The 16,313-nt window shown below is 38.5% G+C and overlaps 1 protein-coding gene across 1 annotated transcript; it reads left to right on the forward strand.

Annotated features, from left to right (window-relative positions):
- Positions 1-683: 683 nt before the first annotated feature.
- On the forward strand, positions 684-9,434 carry LOC131736896 (cytochrome b5-like). Its single transcript, XM_059022541.1, has 5 exons — positions 684-921; positions 3,721-3,849; positions 4,290-4,319; positions 4,743-4,777; positions 7,495-9,434. The coding sequence occupies exons 1-5, from the start codon at positions 787-789 to the stop codon at positions 7,574-7,576; spliced, it is 411 nt and encodes a 136-aa protein (XP_058878524.1). The 5' UTR covers positions 684-786; the 3' UTR covers positions 7,577-9,434.
- Positions 9,435-16,313: the final 6,879 nt, after the last annotated feature.

Consider the following 16,313-nt stretch of genomic DNA (forward strand, 5'->3'; position numbering starts at 1 on the left):
GCTGGGGTTGCAATGTGTGTAGCTAGACCATTTTAAAATATCACTAAATTGTTTAATATAAATGATACAGACGTCAAAATAAACACGTTCCCCAGCAGATTTCCATGTTGACAAAACAAGTTTATTGTCATTAAACTCAGATGTCCTGTAATATACATATGCGTGGATAAAAGTGCCTGGGGTCTGACATTTTTACCTTACTTTGGGGACTTAATTCTCTTAGTGTATGACAGGTATTGATCCCCCCCCCCCCCCCCCCCCCCCCCATTTCACCTAAGAGTGTTGGTAACTACAAATTAAAAGTGAAATGGTGCTTTTGGCTGATTTGCTTTCGTGGCGCATATACCCAGAAAACATGTAAACTATCCTTGCTGTTAGAGTGGCAGTTCTCGGGCTTTGCTGATAACTTGGCGCGAAGAACTACCCTTCCTGTCAATCAACAAACATACTGTATTTTATTCCTTGTAGAGCACAATGTACTCCATGTACTCCAATTACTCTTATAGCATTCTTATTTTTCCTTTCTTAACTTTCACCCACTAAATCTATTCCCCCACTGCTCATTGTCTCATTACGTCACTACTGGTCACTTAGAATGGCATCTTTATTAACCAATAGAGCGTTTGGTTAAACAAGCAAGACCAATTATCAGCAGTATGTGTAAGGTTCTCTAGGCGGGACTTCATCAAATGTTTGTCTGCAAGGAAGTTCTCTGACAAGTGACAGAGCAAGCCTACTGCGACGCAGACTGAGTACAGAAAAGCAAGTCTTTTTTTTTGTTGTTAAATGGGCAAAAAGGAAGAAAGCGAAAACCAAGTGAAATACTACCGCTTGGAAGAAATACAGCAACATAATTCTTATAAGAGCACATGGCTTATTATTCATAACAAGATATATGATGTCACGAAATTCTTGGAAGAGGTAAGACAAGTTTTTAGGACTTTTAAACCGAACATGGTTTTCTTACAACTGTGTACACGGAGCGTAAACAGTACAACTTCGCAACAATTCTCGATTTGATATATCTAAAAGTACTTACATGCTAAACAGGTTAGTAAGTGTGTTTAAAATGTGTGCCGTGCACTATGGTACTGCTAAATACAATGTCTCAGTAGACGGCATTGGGACAGAGATATTGCAACATGCAGACTTTACATTTTCGTGGTCTTCGCTACACTTTACCGGTTCCTGTGTAACAGCCAGTATAATTTTCAGTTGTACAACGTAACGAAATCCTTACTGTACCGTACAAGTACATTTAGTGTTTTAAGCTTTAGGCTTTTTATATTAAATTGATTGCTGCTTAGAGAGAGAAGTGGATCATTAGATACCCCGGTACTCGCATTCCACCGCCATGGGGCTTCACTTACGGCGATTCTCGGTGGGAATTCAGAATTGTTATATAATTCATTATAGGTTCTTAAACATAATTGATCGACAAAGAAACAGTTAAAATATGTCACTTTCTTTTTTATAGGTACAGGTAACGGTACAACCCTCCGAAATGAACACCAGGGGTGAAAGTCATGAAATGTCATATATAAAACGTTTTTGATAAACTGTGTTTTATGTGTATCGATTTATTTCTATATATTTTTTGTATTCAAACACTGTAAGAAATTACTATATGTAGAGAGAAAAAACAGGCAAGATTTGACTGGATTTTATGTAGGCGACCTAGCATTAAAAACTACAGAAATTGTAAATATTTAATATTCATATATAGTACAAGAATCATCATTGGTACAAACATTTAATAGTACCCTCCGCAATTAATAACTGACATACCACTTGGTGGATGACTGTTCATGGATCACATTTCAAATTATATTTTAATTGATAAGTAACTGCAAATCACACACCCTAATTACAGGCTATCTAGTTATTTGTTATCTGATGTTCTCCTTCATAGTGTTGCCATTCATAATCCATAAATTTAAACACACAATGATAAGCAATTAAATAATTTAAATGGCCTCTGTCTGCAGAAGAGAGAAAGATTCAAATGTATTTTCCTGGGCAGTAGGGAATGGACTTATGTACTTGTTTATCAGTGTTGCTGATGTGTATGTCACATAAGTGTTATATGGAAATAGGGCAAATGGTATCTGCTCCAGAAACAAGAATCATGTGCCAAGAGAGCTTTTATTTAAGAGAACCAGGATAGAAAGGAAAGATCAAACATAAATCAGTACTTTTCTGTGATAAAGGGTATATTTCAAGTTACCTAAAATAATCCTATATATCATATATGTAGGGCTTCTGATTTTCGGTTTTAACTGATAAAACCCAATAAAACACCCCCGATATAAAAAAAATGAAATCGTTGGATAGCCAATAAACACCAGAAAACACCGGAAAAGCTGTGGAAATGGTTAATCAATTCACGTTGACTTTACCCTATTCACTTAAAAAAAATAAAACCTACTACAAAAAAAATAATAAATACTTTTCCCAGTGCTGCTGGGCAATGTCCCGCCTTCCTTACTTGCATCTATCATTGATTCGTTCTCAATACTTTAAACCTGCCCCAACTACTGAATGACAGCACATTCCTACATTTCTATTGGAGACTCCACTTGAGAGATTTAAAATGAGATTACAAACAGGATGGAGACTTGTTAGCGGGATTTCAAGCTGTATTACAGTTAAGGTGGAGGATTTAAAACAGAATTGTGGTGAAATGTACACGCACAAAAACCCCAGAAGAATGTGCCCGTGACCGTAGGGATTTCATTGTGGAAGACAGCAAAGGAAAGAAGGTACAACTTAAGTGTGCAAGTACTGTCAAGTTACTACTATACATAATATTTTGACAAAAAAAAAAAAACGCTCAAGCATTTTGAAAAGTAACCGAAAACACTAATTTCATACAGTATATCAAAAACAAAAGCCCTGAAAAAAAACGATTTACATAAATCTCGAAGATAGCCAAAAATAAGAACTGAAAAATACAATTAATAAAACCCGAAAAACAGAAGCCCTGCATATATGTGATGCATTTAATCATCAAGAATACTTACACACACGTCATATTTTCCCAACTTTAAGGACACTGCAGTAATGACCAAGAGTTTTGCATCACCTAGAATTCTAGGACTGAGACAAATCTACTGGAAGCCATAATAGTAGTACAGTATTTCATGTTAGATTTTGAAATGTCACATTTTTTCAGTTTATCAGTTTTTCGTTAAGTATATGGAAAACTACAAGCAGTGTGTAATTCAATATGTTACCTAACATTATTCCGCAGAGGTTTCATTCGACTTTATGAAGCAAAATTAGCCTGATCAGATGAAAGGGTGGTCATGTGAACGTTGCTGCCTCCAGGGCATTGCATACACACATTGTGTACTTGCTTCTGTCACCCAGGTCGACCCTGCTTCTTCAAAAAGCAGTGGGAAATCGCTTAGCCGACCTGCACGATACCGGGTCACGACCCGGTACAGCATGCCGGTGTGAAAGGGGCTTTAAATTGGTATGGTATAGTAGGTGTGGTGTCACTGATGACAATTTATGAAAATTCAGAAAAGTTATTCAAACTGCCTCTGTTGACAAAACAAATCAGACCCATGCCTGCTGTGGATTTGTATTGGCAAGCAAAACCTTCCATTCACTTTACAGTAAAGCTGGCCAGTTTAGTAATAGACATGCCTGGGGTTTGGATAGCTCAATTTTAGCAAACTTGTGTCCCATCTTTCCTTTTCAACCTACTTGCAGCATCCAGGAGGAGAGGAAGTACTCGGGGAGCAGGCTGGAGGTGATGCTACAGAGAGCTTTGAAGATGTTGGTCATTCTACAGATGCTCGAGAAATGACCAGCACGTACCTGATAGGTGAACTTCATCCTGTAAGTATTATTTTATGCTTGTTTAACTGAAAACTAGGCTGTAACTGGATGCAGGAAGTCTACCAAACAAACACACAATAGTGTCATTTTAATGAGAGCACCCTTCTGAATTGCTTTTTTAACAATTTGGGAACAGAGCCACGAGAAGCAAAAAAAGCAATAGGCAAAATGGCAGTTTTGCAAAGTTCACAATGGTTCCTGCAATTTTCAGTTTTCCCATATTGAACAATATCTGAAGGGTGTGGGCTAGTTTTGTTTCGTGCGTTTTTCCCTTTTTTTTTTGTTTTGAAAACTTGCACGCAATACAGCACTTGATAAAAATCTCTTGACTTTTGCCAACGCCTGAATTGTAATGACAGAGGCCAGCAGCAGAGCAGAAGTTGTGAGAAAGGAATGTGGTTTGCGTGTTATACTTGTTTATTTTATTTTTTTACCCACAGGAAGATAGACCCAAAATTCAGAGACCTGGGGTAAGTTGCCACTTTTAATAAATTAGCTGAAAAAACATTTTAATTTAGTGTATTACTTTGTTTAGCATGTTGATTTTTAAAAAAGCCTAGTACTGGAGACTAGCCATATACAATTATTCTTTGCTATCCTTGTCCTTGGCTTAGCCCAGCACATTGCTATCTGTTTGGGAAGCGATATCGCTCTTTAAAAAAATAAACACAAGGTTACTGTAGAAGCCACCCTAAAGCATATTTCATAACAAAATGTATGTAAAAGACTACAAATATTAAGCATTCTTTAATCACAGGTTGTCTGAATGACTGGCAAGTTTATTTGATGTTTATCTGCTGATATATACATTGAGATTTTATTTAAATTAATACATTTCGGTTGCAACCCTTGAATGCATTGTGTTCAGTAAGTTTGATAATATTATATTTCAGGAAACATTTATTACAACAGCAAGTGAGACTTCAAGGTATGTATTCCACCCCCCCCAAAAAAAAAAAAAAATATAGATATAGATAGATAGAATATCAGTATGACCAGAATGTCAGTATGTGATTGAAACTCAATACAAAAAAAAATGCAGATAAATTATACAGACTTGTCAGATGCTCAGTGTTAGTTTATAGTTTATGGATGTTCAGAACTTTTAGTAGTAAACTAAACAGGAGTTTAAAGGTGGCAGCTTGTATCTTCATAACAGAATGTTATTGTAGTTTAGAAGTTGAAATGTCTATATATATATATATATATATATATATATATATATATATATATATATATATATATATATATACAGTACTGTGCAAAAGTTTTAGGTAGTGTGAAACGATTGCACTCACTTGCGTTCGTTGCCCCTTTAAGAATCTGACCCAGCACACAGAAATTGGATTTTCAGCGCTGACGCGCAATTTTTTTAATAAACACAAACGTAACACAAAGCACACAAAATAAACACCTAGCTCTTTCTGAGCACTAACTACACACGCAGGAACCTAACTATCACAGGACGGCTAAGCCGTTTCCCTGTTCCACAAAACTTAACCACACAGGTTTGCACTGTACCTTTTTCCTCGGGACTGCCAGGAAGCAGAGCACTCCTTTCTGCCTCCTTCTCTTTAGCAGCCCCCGAGCAGACTGCTTGCTCTCCTTTTAAACCCCGCACCTGGGCCTAATTTCCTAATAGCCCAGGTGCGGATGATAATTAATAAAACAATTAAACAAAACAATAAGACAATTAAGAAATCAATTAGAAAATCAAATGAAACAATAAAGCAACACAAATCAAAACGGTGCATTTCTATTGCAGGGAGGTTTTAACCCCCTCCCTGCTGTCTCTCACAACCCTCTATCTCACAGTAGGTGTGAAAAAATGCTGTAAAGTAAGAATGCTTTCAAAAATAGACATGTTAATAGTTTATATTTATCAATTAACAAAATGCAAAGTGAGTGAACAGAAGAAAAATCTACATCAAATCAATACTTGGTGTGACCACCCTTTGCCTTCAAAACAGCATCAATTCTTCTAGGTACACTTGCACACAGTTTTTGAAGGAACTCGGCAGGTAGGTTGGCCCAAACATCTTGGAGAACTAACCACAGTTCTTCTGTGGATTTAGGCAGCCTCAGTTGCTTCTCTCTCTTCATGTAATCCCAGACAGACTCGATGATGTTGAGATCAGGGCTCTGTGGGGGCCATACCATCACTTCCAGGACTCCTTGTTCTTCTTTACGCTGAAGATAGTTCTTAATGACTTTCGCTGTATGTTTGGGGTCGTTGTCATGCTGCAGAATAAATTTGGGGCCAATCAGATGCCTCCCTGATGGTATTGCATGATGGATAAGTATCTGCCTGTACTTCTTAGCATTGAGGAGACCATTAATTCTGACCAAATCCCCAACTCCATTTGCAGAAATGCAGCCCCAAACTTTCAAGGAACCTCCACCATGCTTCACGGTTGCCTGCAGACACTCATTCGTGTACCGCTCTCCAGCCCTTCGGCGAACAAACTGCCTTCTGCTACAGCCAAATATTTCAAATTTTGACTCATCAGTCCAGAGCACCTGCTGCCATTTTTCTGCACCCCAGTTCCTGTATTTTCATGCATAGTTGAGTCGCTTGGCCTTGTTTCCACGTCGGAGGTATGGCTTTTTGGCCGCAAGTCTTCCATGAAGGCCACTTCTGACCAGACTTCTCCGGACAGTAGATGGGTGTACCAGGGTCCCACTGTTTTCTGCCAATTCTGAGCTGATGGCACTGCTGGACATCTTCCGATTGTGAAGGGAAGTAAGCATGATGTGTCTTTCATCTGCTGCAGTAAGTTTCCTTGGCCGACCACTGCGTCTACGGTCCTCAACGTTGCCCGTTTCTTTGTGCTTCTTCAAAAGAGCTTGGACAGCACATCTGGAAACCCCTGTCTGCCTTGAAATGTCTGCCTGGGAGAGACCTTGCTAATGCAGTATAACTACCTTGTGTCTTGTTGCTGTGCTCAGTCTTGCCATGGTGTATGACTTTTGACAGTAAACTGTCTTCAGCAACCTCACCTTGTTAGCTGAGTTTGGCTGTTCCTCACCCAGTTTTATTCCTCCTACACAGCTGTTTCTGTTTCAGTTAATGATTGTGTTTCAACCTACATATTGAATTGATGATCATTAGCAGCAGTTTGGTATAATTGTTTAATCATACACCTGACTATATGCCTACAAAATCCCTGACTTTGTGGAAGTGTACCTAGAAGAACTGATGCTGTTTTGAAGGTAAAGGGTGGTCACACCAAATATGGATTTGATTTAGATTTTTCTTCTGTTCACTCACTTTGCATTTTGTTAATTGATAATTATAAACTATTAACATGTCTATTTTTGAAAGCATTCTTACAGCATTTTTTCACACCTGCCTAAAACTTTTGCACAGTACTGTATATAATCATTTATTTTTTTTACTTTTGATTTCTTATCTGTTAAGTTGATTTTACTTGAGTTAAGGAGCAGCTGTTCAGTTGACAGATGTGCCCAGGCTAGGTCAACCATGTCATTATAGAAGAATGGGTAGCACGGATCAAGTTTCTCGGTGTATATCTGGCAATACAAAGCTTAGCTCTGCCATCAGAATGACTGTGAACACCATAAAAAAATAAATAAAACAAAATGAAGCTACTTTCTTACATTGACTCCTTTTATCTGTTTCAGCTGGTGGACCAATTGGGTAATTCCAGGAATAGCAGCAATCATTGTTACTTTGATGTATCGCTTATACATGACTGAAGAATAACCAGTGTAGGAATTTGCATATTAATAAGATTGAGCTACTGTAGATCTCTGTAGCAATTCAACTGTATGAACGTCTGATTCTGAATCAATTAATTCCTTAAATTCCTTATATATATATATATATATATATATATATATATATACACACACACACACACACACAGTGCTCCCTCACTATACCGCGGGTCTCAGGGGACATACAATATGAGCGCTACAACCGGAGAGTGTTACAAATGGGGGAGGAGGTGGGGGGTGCTGCAGGACACATAACAACACACATCTGACTAAAATACAAAATAAAATAACTCCCTCTCTATAATGCACATACAGTGAAGCAAAAATGTAACTTTCCATGAATTAACCATGCATAAAGCACCATGTAATCAATGCTGTACTTTTTACAAAAAAAAAAAAAGACGGTAACATTCTCACTCGTGGATCATTTTAATTAGCAGTTTTTAAACTATAAGTAGCCTGGGTAAACTGTGGTTGAAGCGACAGACAAGCAAAACAAGTGCGAGAAGGAGAGCGGGTCGGGCAGGGGGAAGAAGGAATGAGCTGAAATGAATCTGAAGCGTCTCGTCTCCCGGAGAAAGCTGCAGCTCCTCTCGCAGCTAAAAAGTAAATACATTAGGATAGATAACCACATAATAGGCCTAATAGTTATTTAGTTATAAAATGAATGCTGAATAAGATGTCTGTGTTATAAAGTGCCAGTGCAGCTTTTCTTCAGTTCAGATACTGTATCAAAAGGGAGAGACAGCAATAGAAGTTACACTGAAAAGTTGTTTACAGTTTGAACAACACCGGTACTGTATTTACTGTAGAAATATTGCATGAATCGCTAGTATTGGGAATTGAGGGACATGCTGTAGGAGCATTGTATCCGAGGCGCTTTGTAATCGAGAGCCTTATAGCGAGGGAGCACTGTGTATATATATATATATATATATATTATATATATATATATATATATATATATATATATATATATATATATATATATATATAGACACACACACACACACTGCTGTGCAAAAGTCTTAGACATGTTGCATTTTTCTACTCTGATGCATTATGAGAATCCACAATTTAAACCTTGACTTGCATAAAGAAGGAAAAACAATAGTGAAATAGCTTGCATCATTCGATTTTAAAGGTGTGGTATCCAAAGCATAATCAGCAAGTACAGAGAAACATCATCTGTAATTGACAAACCCAGGACTGGAAGACCCAAAAAGCTGTCTAACAAGGATGAGCATGTCGTCGTCCATCAAATCAACAAATTATGATTTAAAGGAAGTGCTGCAGTAAGAATACCTCTGTTAAGAAAGGGGAACAAGACTAAAAGGCTAAAATACGCACAACACAGAAATTGGACTATGGAACAATGATGAAAGGTGCTTTGGACTGTTGATGGGTGGACAACGACACCTGTGCCTTCTGCCCATTATATATATATATATATATATATATATATATATATATATATATATATATATATATATATATATATATATAAATGAATGTGCGTGTGTGTGTTTTTACATCATGGCATATTTTGAAATGTATGTATGGAAAATATAATCAGTACTGATTTTTTTTTTTTTTTTTAGCACAACATAAAAGCTTTGTCAAAATGATTTATCATAAATATTCTACACACTACTCTATTCTTAGTCTCTGTTAGTGTCTGGCACTTCCCCTCCAATTCCATTCCATAGTGTGGGGCTGTAGAAATGTTTTATTTTTTCTGTGTATGTATCTAACCTGAGCACCCTGTAGACTGTAACACCCTGTAATATAATCTGTCCTGGCCTATACCAATCAAAAATAAATAAACTAATTGTTATTTTAAATGTTGTTGATGTTATGACAAGAAGGGTTTGTGAGGGGGGAATGTGTGCTGTCCACTCGTATGGAACAAACTAAAAATCAGTCTGGTTTCTTACAAAGCAGAGTGCAGAAAAGGTCTAATTATGGAATAGTGCAGCAAATGTTCATCAGAGAATTGCATTTTAATTAGAAACTGGATGGAGACGGAATAGCCACACCTTTTGCAATGATATCTCCCTTCTGGGGTTCCATGGTTAGGGCCCTCTGTTTTTCACAACTTGTTTTTCAACCTATAATTTAGTCCTCTAGCCACTTGATTTCGATATAGCCTCCACAGTAAGCCACATAATGAGCAATCAATAAACAATAATCCCACTACGTTACTTTAACCATTTGAACGACTCATCCCATTACTACAAAGTACGTATTAACAGATTAATAAACAGAACGCTATAGATGGCTACTGGCATTTATTTAACCCTTACATCCCTGTGAATATATAGCAGGATTTTAAAAGGATTTTTTTTTCAATATTTCAGAGAACTCATAAGTATAAATAAATTATTTCGGTCTCGCTTTATTTTAAGGGCCGTTTTTTAGTTTATTAACTGTTAACAAACATTGTTAATTTTTAGTTTAGGGTTAATAAAAACTAAACATTACTACAGTACTACATGCTAAACATTACTACAGTAACAATTTGAACAGATTTTAAGCATATGATCGATTGGGTATTGATCATCCATAGGGCTCTGGTGTTTGATTGATCATCTATAGGGCTCTGGTGTTTGATTGATCATCCATAGGGCTCTGGTGTTTGCAGTTTTAGCTGGCCTATTATATGTTATTAACTAACAGTTAACAGAAAATACATAATATACATTAACATGTTTATTAGCTGTTTGTTAACAGAAAAAAGGCCCTTAAAATAAAGCGTGACCATTATTTCTAGGTTTTAATTTACTAGTACAATTTTACGCTAATCATTTGTTAAAAAAAATAATTAAATTCCCTTGATATCTGGATCTCACCGGGCACAAACATGTAATTCGTCAACAGGAGAGGAGATATTATTTTTTATGGATTTCCTGTTTCTGGCACCGATCTGTGAACAGTATAGTTAATATAGCAATTTATTGGAATCTGGGCATTTGATAGATTATGTAACATATATAAGATGTTTTTTCTCTTTTATTGGTTTTGTTTTGTTCTTTGAATATAATGTAAAAAAGGTTGTTCATAATGAGCCCAAAAGTGTTACTTATGTTTGCATGAAAGACAAAAAAAAAAAAATCCATTCTCAGTTTTTGTGTATTATATTTTGCTGTTAAACTTAAGCATCGTCAGTTGATTAAGCTGGTCTACTTTCATGGATTGACGTTGTTTTGTTCCATATGAAAAAACACTTCTTTCAGCATCCACAGAATTGGTAACAACTGACAAATATCCTTTAGCCTTTCTTGCTAAATTGGGAAATAGTTAATTCTTCATTTCTCCAAAATTCGGTCAGTGAAATAATTCCACTACAGTTTCCTTTTGCATATAGCTGATATCCCTCTATTTCTGATGTACAGTAAGCATCAAATCCTGGAATAGAATAACAGGAGGCTTTCTTTATCCAAACTACAAACTACAAAAGGTCGAAAATCCTTACTGCCTTCAGAAACTGAGCTGGTTAAATAAAACATTTATTCTGCATTGATCAGGGTTGTTGTAGCACATCAAATTTTCATAAACTTTGTGGAAAGTTTTAGCACACTGTTTATACTGGCATCTGTGCTGTGCAACTCTTGTGCCATTGCTCGGTGTGTGTTTACTAATTCTGGAACTCTCAAGTCTTGAGGTAAACTTTTTTCTTTAAACGCATCAATTTCTAGAATGTCCATTGTCACTTGTAATTAAGGGATATTTTCTAATTATCCTGAATTTAATGTGTTGATTATTTATTCTTTAGATCAGTTTAGCTGGACACGGCCACCTGGAGGTTTAGGACTGAATTGCAGGTTAGTCCTGTTTTAATTCTTCCATGAATTTCGCAGTGCCCTATCCATGGTTCCATCACCTAGCCTTGAATGGCCTCTGTTGCACGTATTTAGAGGGTGTCTTCCTTTAGAACAGGGGTGTCAAACTCAGTTCCTGGAGGGCCACAGTGTCTTCTGGCTTTCGTTCCACCCAAGCTCTCAATTACTTAATTAATCTAATTATTTGATTAATTGGACAGCTTTAACACAAACCTCAGAATGTTTCATAGGTCATGTACCTTGAATCAAGTGCATTTTTTAAATCATCAACTGTAAAAGGCCTTGAAAAAAATATGAAATATGTCAAATTAAACAAATAATGATTTCCATTACACGAGAGTAGATGTTAAAACTTCATGCTGATTTGAACTCGGCTCTCGCCAAGATAAGCACCAACTAAGACGTAGCTTTACAGTAAACTAATGTGATCCATATGTGTCTCCATCCATTTACGTTTCCTTCCATATGATGATGTAGATATCCTGTCTGGTGTTAATGGCTGAAGTGTAATGCTGGCTCCAGGGATCAGCTTATTTTGCCTCCCTGGCGCATCAGCACACACAACGGCTGCGATGCTGGCTCCGGGGATCAACCACAGTGCGGCCTCCCCAGCGCATCAGCATGACAACCGTCTGGATTGAGCTAAGTAGGGTACATCTCTGGGGTTTTCAAGTGGGCACCTTCCATCCTCAGTGTTTCGTCGACTAGCCCACGACACCTCAAGAGGGCTTGACGGTGATTCTGGCGTCCCAGCATCACCCCCCTCCGTCCCCCACTCAACTCAGCCCAGCTTACTTACCTGTACATCAGCGTTTCTTTCTTTCTATTGTGCTTGAGATCCCCAGCCAGAATCTTTCCGTCTCAACCACAGCCAGTTGCTGCTCCTCTCTGCTGCTTCAGATAAGTTCTTCACTGTGCGACGCAACTCTTGGCCACTGAATCCGACGTCTCTGAGAAACCGGGTTGTAGAGTGTGCCACAAATCCTCGACAACCCACTTCCACTGGGTAAACCCGGACTCTCCATCCTCGCTGTTCCGCTTCAGTGGCTAGTTGAGCATACCGCAGTTTCTTCCTCTCATACGCCTCATCTACAGCATCCTCCCATGGCACTGTTAACTCTACCAGGTGAACAAGGCGTGCTGATCCAGACCACAAGACAATATCTGGTCAAAGGTTAGTGGTGGCAATCTCAGGTGGAAAAATAAGCCGTTGACCAACATCTGCCAGCATTTCCCAGTCTCTAGCAGCTTCCAGTTGTCCTGGGCGAGGATTGGTTTTAACACCTTTTCTTGGTGGTTGCTCTCCTGGGCGGAGGAATGTTGTCTTTTGTGTGTAATGTTTTGATGGAACAGGTGACAACTTATTGGTCATGTTACGCTTGTCTTCCAACGCTAAGGCCAAACATCGCAACACCTGGTCATGGCGCCAAGTAAACCGTCCTTGGCTAAGAGCCACCTTACATCCTGTCAAAATGTGCCTTAATGTTGCAGGTGATGAACACAAAGGACATGAGGGATCCTCTCCTACCCAGAGGTTTAGGTTCTGTGGTGATGGGAGAACATCATATGTTGACCTGATGAGGAAACTGATCCTGCTCTGTTCCATTGACCATAGGTCTTGCCAGCCAATCTTGCGTTGTTCCACACTCTCCCATCTCATCCATTCTCCCTGCTTGGCCTGGGAAATGGCCTTTATACACCTCATCCTCTCCTCCTGCTTTTGCACCTCGTTGCCTTGTGCCATGTAGGAGGAGCTGAACTGAAACCAAGACCCCCTCTTCCATGCTGAACTTGCCCCATGATATCACCAATTCGAAGGGCAGCCTTTGCATCTTCCACGGCTTTCTTTGCCGCCCACTTTCTTCCAGTTTTCAACACAGGTGCTGCCTCCCTTACGCATTTATCGCGTGACTCTACTAATGTCATTTCCAGTCTGACCTTGGCGCACTTAAACTCCTCGGTTAGAGCAGAGACTGGTAGCTGCAGTATTCCTTTACCATAAAGTCCCACTCTGCTGAGGCAGCGTGGAACTCCCAACCATTTCCTGATGTATGAACTGATTAAAGCTTCCAGCTTCTCTACTGTTGTCAAAGAAACCTCGTACACAGTCAGTGGCCACAGCAACCTCGGCAGTAGACCAAACTGAAATGAGATCAATTAAGTTAATTGAGAGATTAAGTTGGAATGAAAACCAGAAGACCCTGCGGCCCTTGAGGACTGGAGTTTGACACCCATGCTTTAGAACATTTTTCTGTTCTTTTATGCATAAATTAATTTTATTTTAATCGTGTCTCATTCTGTGCAAAGTGAATATAAAGTCAAGAAAACAAAACAAATAAATACCACTCTCACATAACAACTTTTTTTTTTTTGGCAGAGTGCCACAAAACGGGGTGAAGGATAGGTCACAACTGCCTGTTGTGAAATCAAGACTTGATAAGTGTTCCCTTTTATTGTTTAACATCTTAAGGATGTATTTAAACTATTAACTATTGAGCCAGAACTTTAAATGATTCAGTAAAAAATGCATATAGGGTCATATTTATTTTGTTTCTAACATTTTAAATGGGCATGCATTCAGACTTTGTACAATTATATTTCAGTTTATATATTTCAGTTGGGAGATATCAGGAAAACTAGGCTTTTGAGCACTGGTTATTTATAATTCAAAATTTTCTATCCAGATCTCGTTTCACTGCAGGGAAACTAGCTGTAGATGCAAAGTCTTCATCAAAAGGAGAGGAGCTGGCTTTATTCTCATCATAGAAGCAAGAAAGAATATTGCAGTTTTAAAGCACTTGCTGCACACTTATTTAAGAATTAAACTAAAGATTTAAACAAACTCAATACAAAACAATACAGGACAGAGAGCACAAAGTGCTGCTCTCAGCCCTTCTCCTAAGCAAACTCACCCCTCTCTCTATACTGTTACCAAAAGCTGCAGTTATCCCAGTCTACACAGGGTGGTGATGTTGATAGTACGTTTTCCCACGTGTGGTAGCTCACCCTGGTTGGGCACACAGTCATGAGGATTCATGCCAATCCATCTCCAGCTTGCAGAATAAAGGAATTGTCTTTCCAGCTCCCCTTTTATAGCATGTGGCCAGGGCTAACTCGTAATCAATAAGTCCAATAACACCTTGCAACATTGCACACCTGTTTTATCAGGGAGGGGATTCTAACCCCAGCCCAGCCATATACAGTACATACTTTTAAAACAAACTTTATTTACAAAACTAGAAGAAACTCCTTACATATGCCTTAGCCCTGCAGTAAAGTAATGAATCATTTTGTTTTAATTGGTTAGTATAGTGTAAGCCTACCAGTTAGATAAAATATATCTGTGAGATACCAAACAAACCATTAAAAATATATATTATATCTAAAAGTTACATTTCATTAATACTAGAACCAGTGGCGACTCGTGGCTTGAAAAACTGGAGGGGGACCCTCCCCCCCCCCCCCCAAAAAAAAATAACAAAGCGAAACTGCTCTCAAACCCGATGCCCGATTTTAACCATTTTTATGTGAATATTAAGATAGCTTTCTAACATTACCAGATATTTCATCATAAACAGTTCTACGCCAGATTGTCACAATCAAGAGAGCTGCAAACAACACTTTACAAGCAAGGGTCTCTTATCGACAGCTGCACCTGCACTAACCTGTGCGTTTGAAATGGAAGTATCGTCACACTCTCGTGCTGTTAATAACATTCTGAACTACAGAAGAGTCAGGTTCGGTTTCTGTTGATGTCTCTGGCGTTGGTGGTTTAGCTTTTGTATTATAGAAAAACTCCAAACGTAGCTGTCCTTTTGCCAATTTAACAGGGCTACATCAAATTCACTCAGTTTTTAGCACATTTTTGCTGACTGAAAAAGTGAAAGTCTCACACGAGAACAAATATAATGGTGAAGGGTCTCAGACTCTCTTTGGTTTTGTTATTAAGGTTTGAAAGTTTGAAATAAACTGCGCACTTATATATTCTCTACCCACTTACGAAAAACATAAAAATATATATATTTTTATTTTTAAATAATAAACCCTGACAGCAATGTCGTAGCCAGGATTTTTTTACTGGGAGGGGATGAAAATGGTAACTTTTTTAAGGTGAGTAATCACAGTGGTGCAATTGGCAAACCGATTTCTTTTTTTTAACATTAGATCCAGTAACCAAATACACTGTTGTGCAAAATAGTGGGGCTGCCTTTTGCCATGTAGGAGGAGCTGAACTGAGACCAAGACCCCCTCTTCCATGCTGAACTTGCCCCATGATATCACCGATTCGAAAGGCAGCCTTTGCAACTTTCTTCCAGTTCTCAACACAGGTGCTACCTCCCTTACGCATTTGTCTACTAATGTAATTTCCAGTCAGACCTTGGCGCACTTAAACTCCTCGGTTAGAGTGGAGACTAGCAGCTGCAGTATTCCTTTACCATAAAGTCTCACACTGCTGAGGCAGCGTGGAACCCCCAACCATTTCCTGATGTATGAACTGATTAAAGCTTCCAGCTTCTCTTCTGTTGTCAAAGAAACCTCATACACAGTCAGTGGCCACAGCAGTCTTGGCATAGACCAAACTGAAAGCACCAGAGTTTTAGTTTGCCTGGTAAAGTGCTGCTATCTATGCTCTTCAACCCTTCCACTGCTTGTTGTCTAACTTCTCCCACACGAACTCTGTCCTTTAGATCCCCCGTCGTACCATCTCCCAAGACTCTTCACTGGCTTCTCAGACACTGTTGGTATTGCCTCACCATTAATGTGGAACATTTTATCCACTACTTTACCTTTAATTATAGAGATGCTCCTTGATTTAGTGGGCTTGAATTGCATTCGTGCCCATTCAATGTTATTGGTTAATTTGCCCAATAATCGATTAGT

The sequence above is a fragment of the Acipenser ruthenus genome, chromosome 4, assembly GCF_902713425.1.
Source record: "Acipenser ruthenus chromosome 4, fAciRut3.2 maternal haplotype, whole genome shotgun sequence".
NCBI lineage: Eukaryota > Metazoa > Chordata > Actinopteri > Acipenseriformes > Acipenseridae > Acipenser > Acipenser ruthenus.

What these genes read in the sequence shown, in the direction of transcription:
- LOC131736896 (XM_059022541.1), top strand. Translation starts at nt 787, where the DNA reads ATGGGCAAAAAGGAAGAAAGCGAAAACCAAGTGAAATACTACCGCTTG. An exon ending in TCACGAAATTCTTGGAAGAG is followed by an intron (nt 922 to 3,720) that starts GTAAGACAAGTT and finishes ACCTACTTGCAG; the next exon opens with CATCCAGGAGGAGAGGAAGT. An exon ending in ACAGCAAGTGAGACTTCAAG is followed by an intron (nt 4,778 to 7,494) that starts GTATGTATTCCA and finishes TATCTGTTTCAG; the next exon opens with CTGGTGGACCAATTGGGTAA.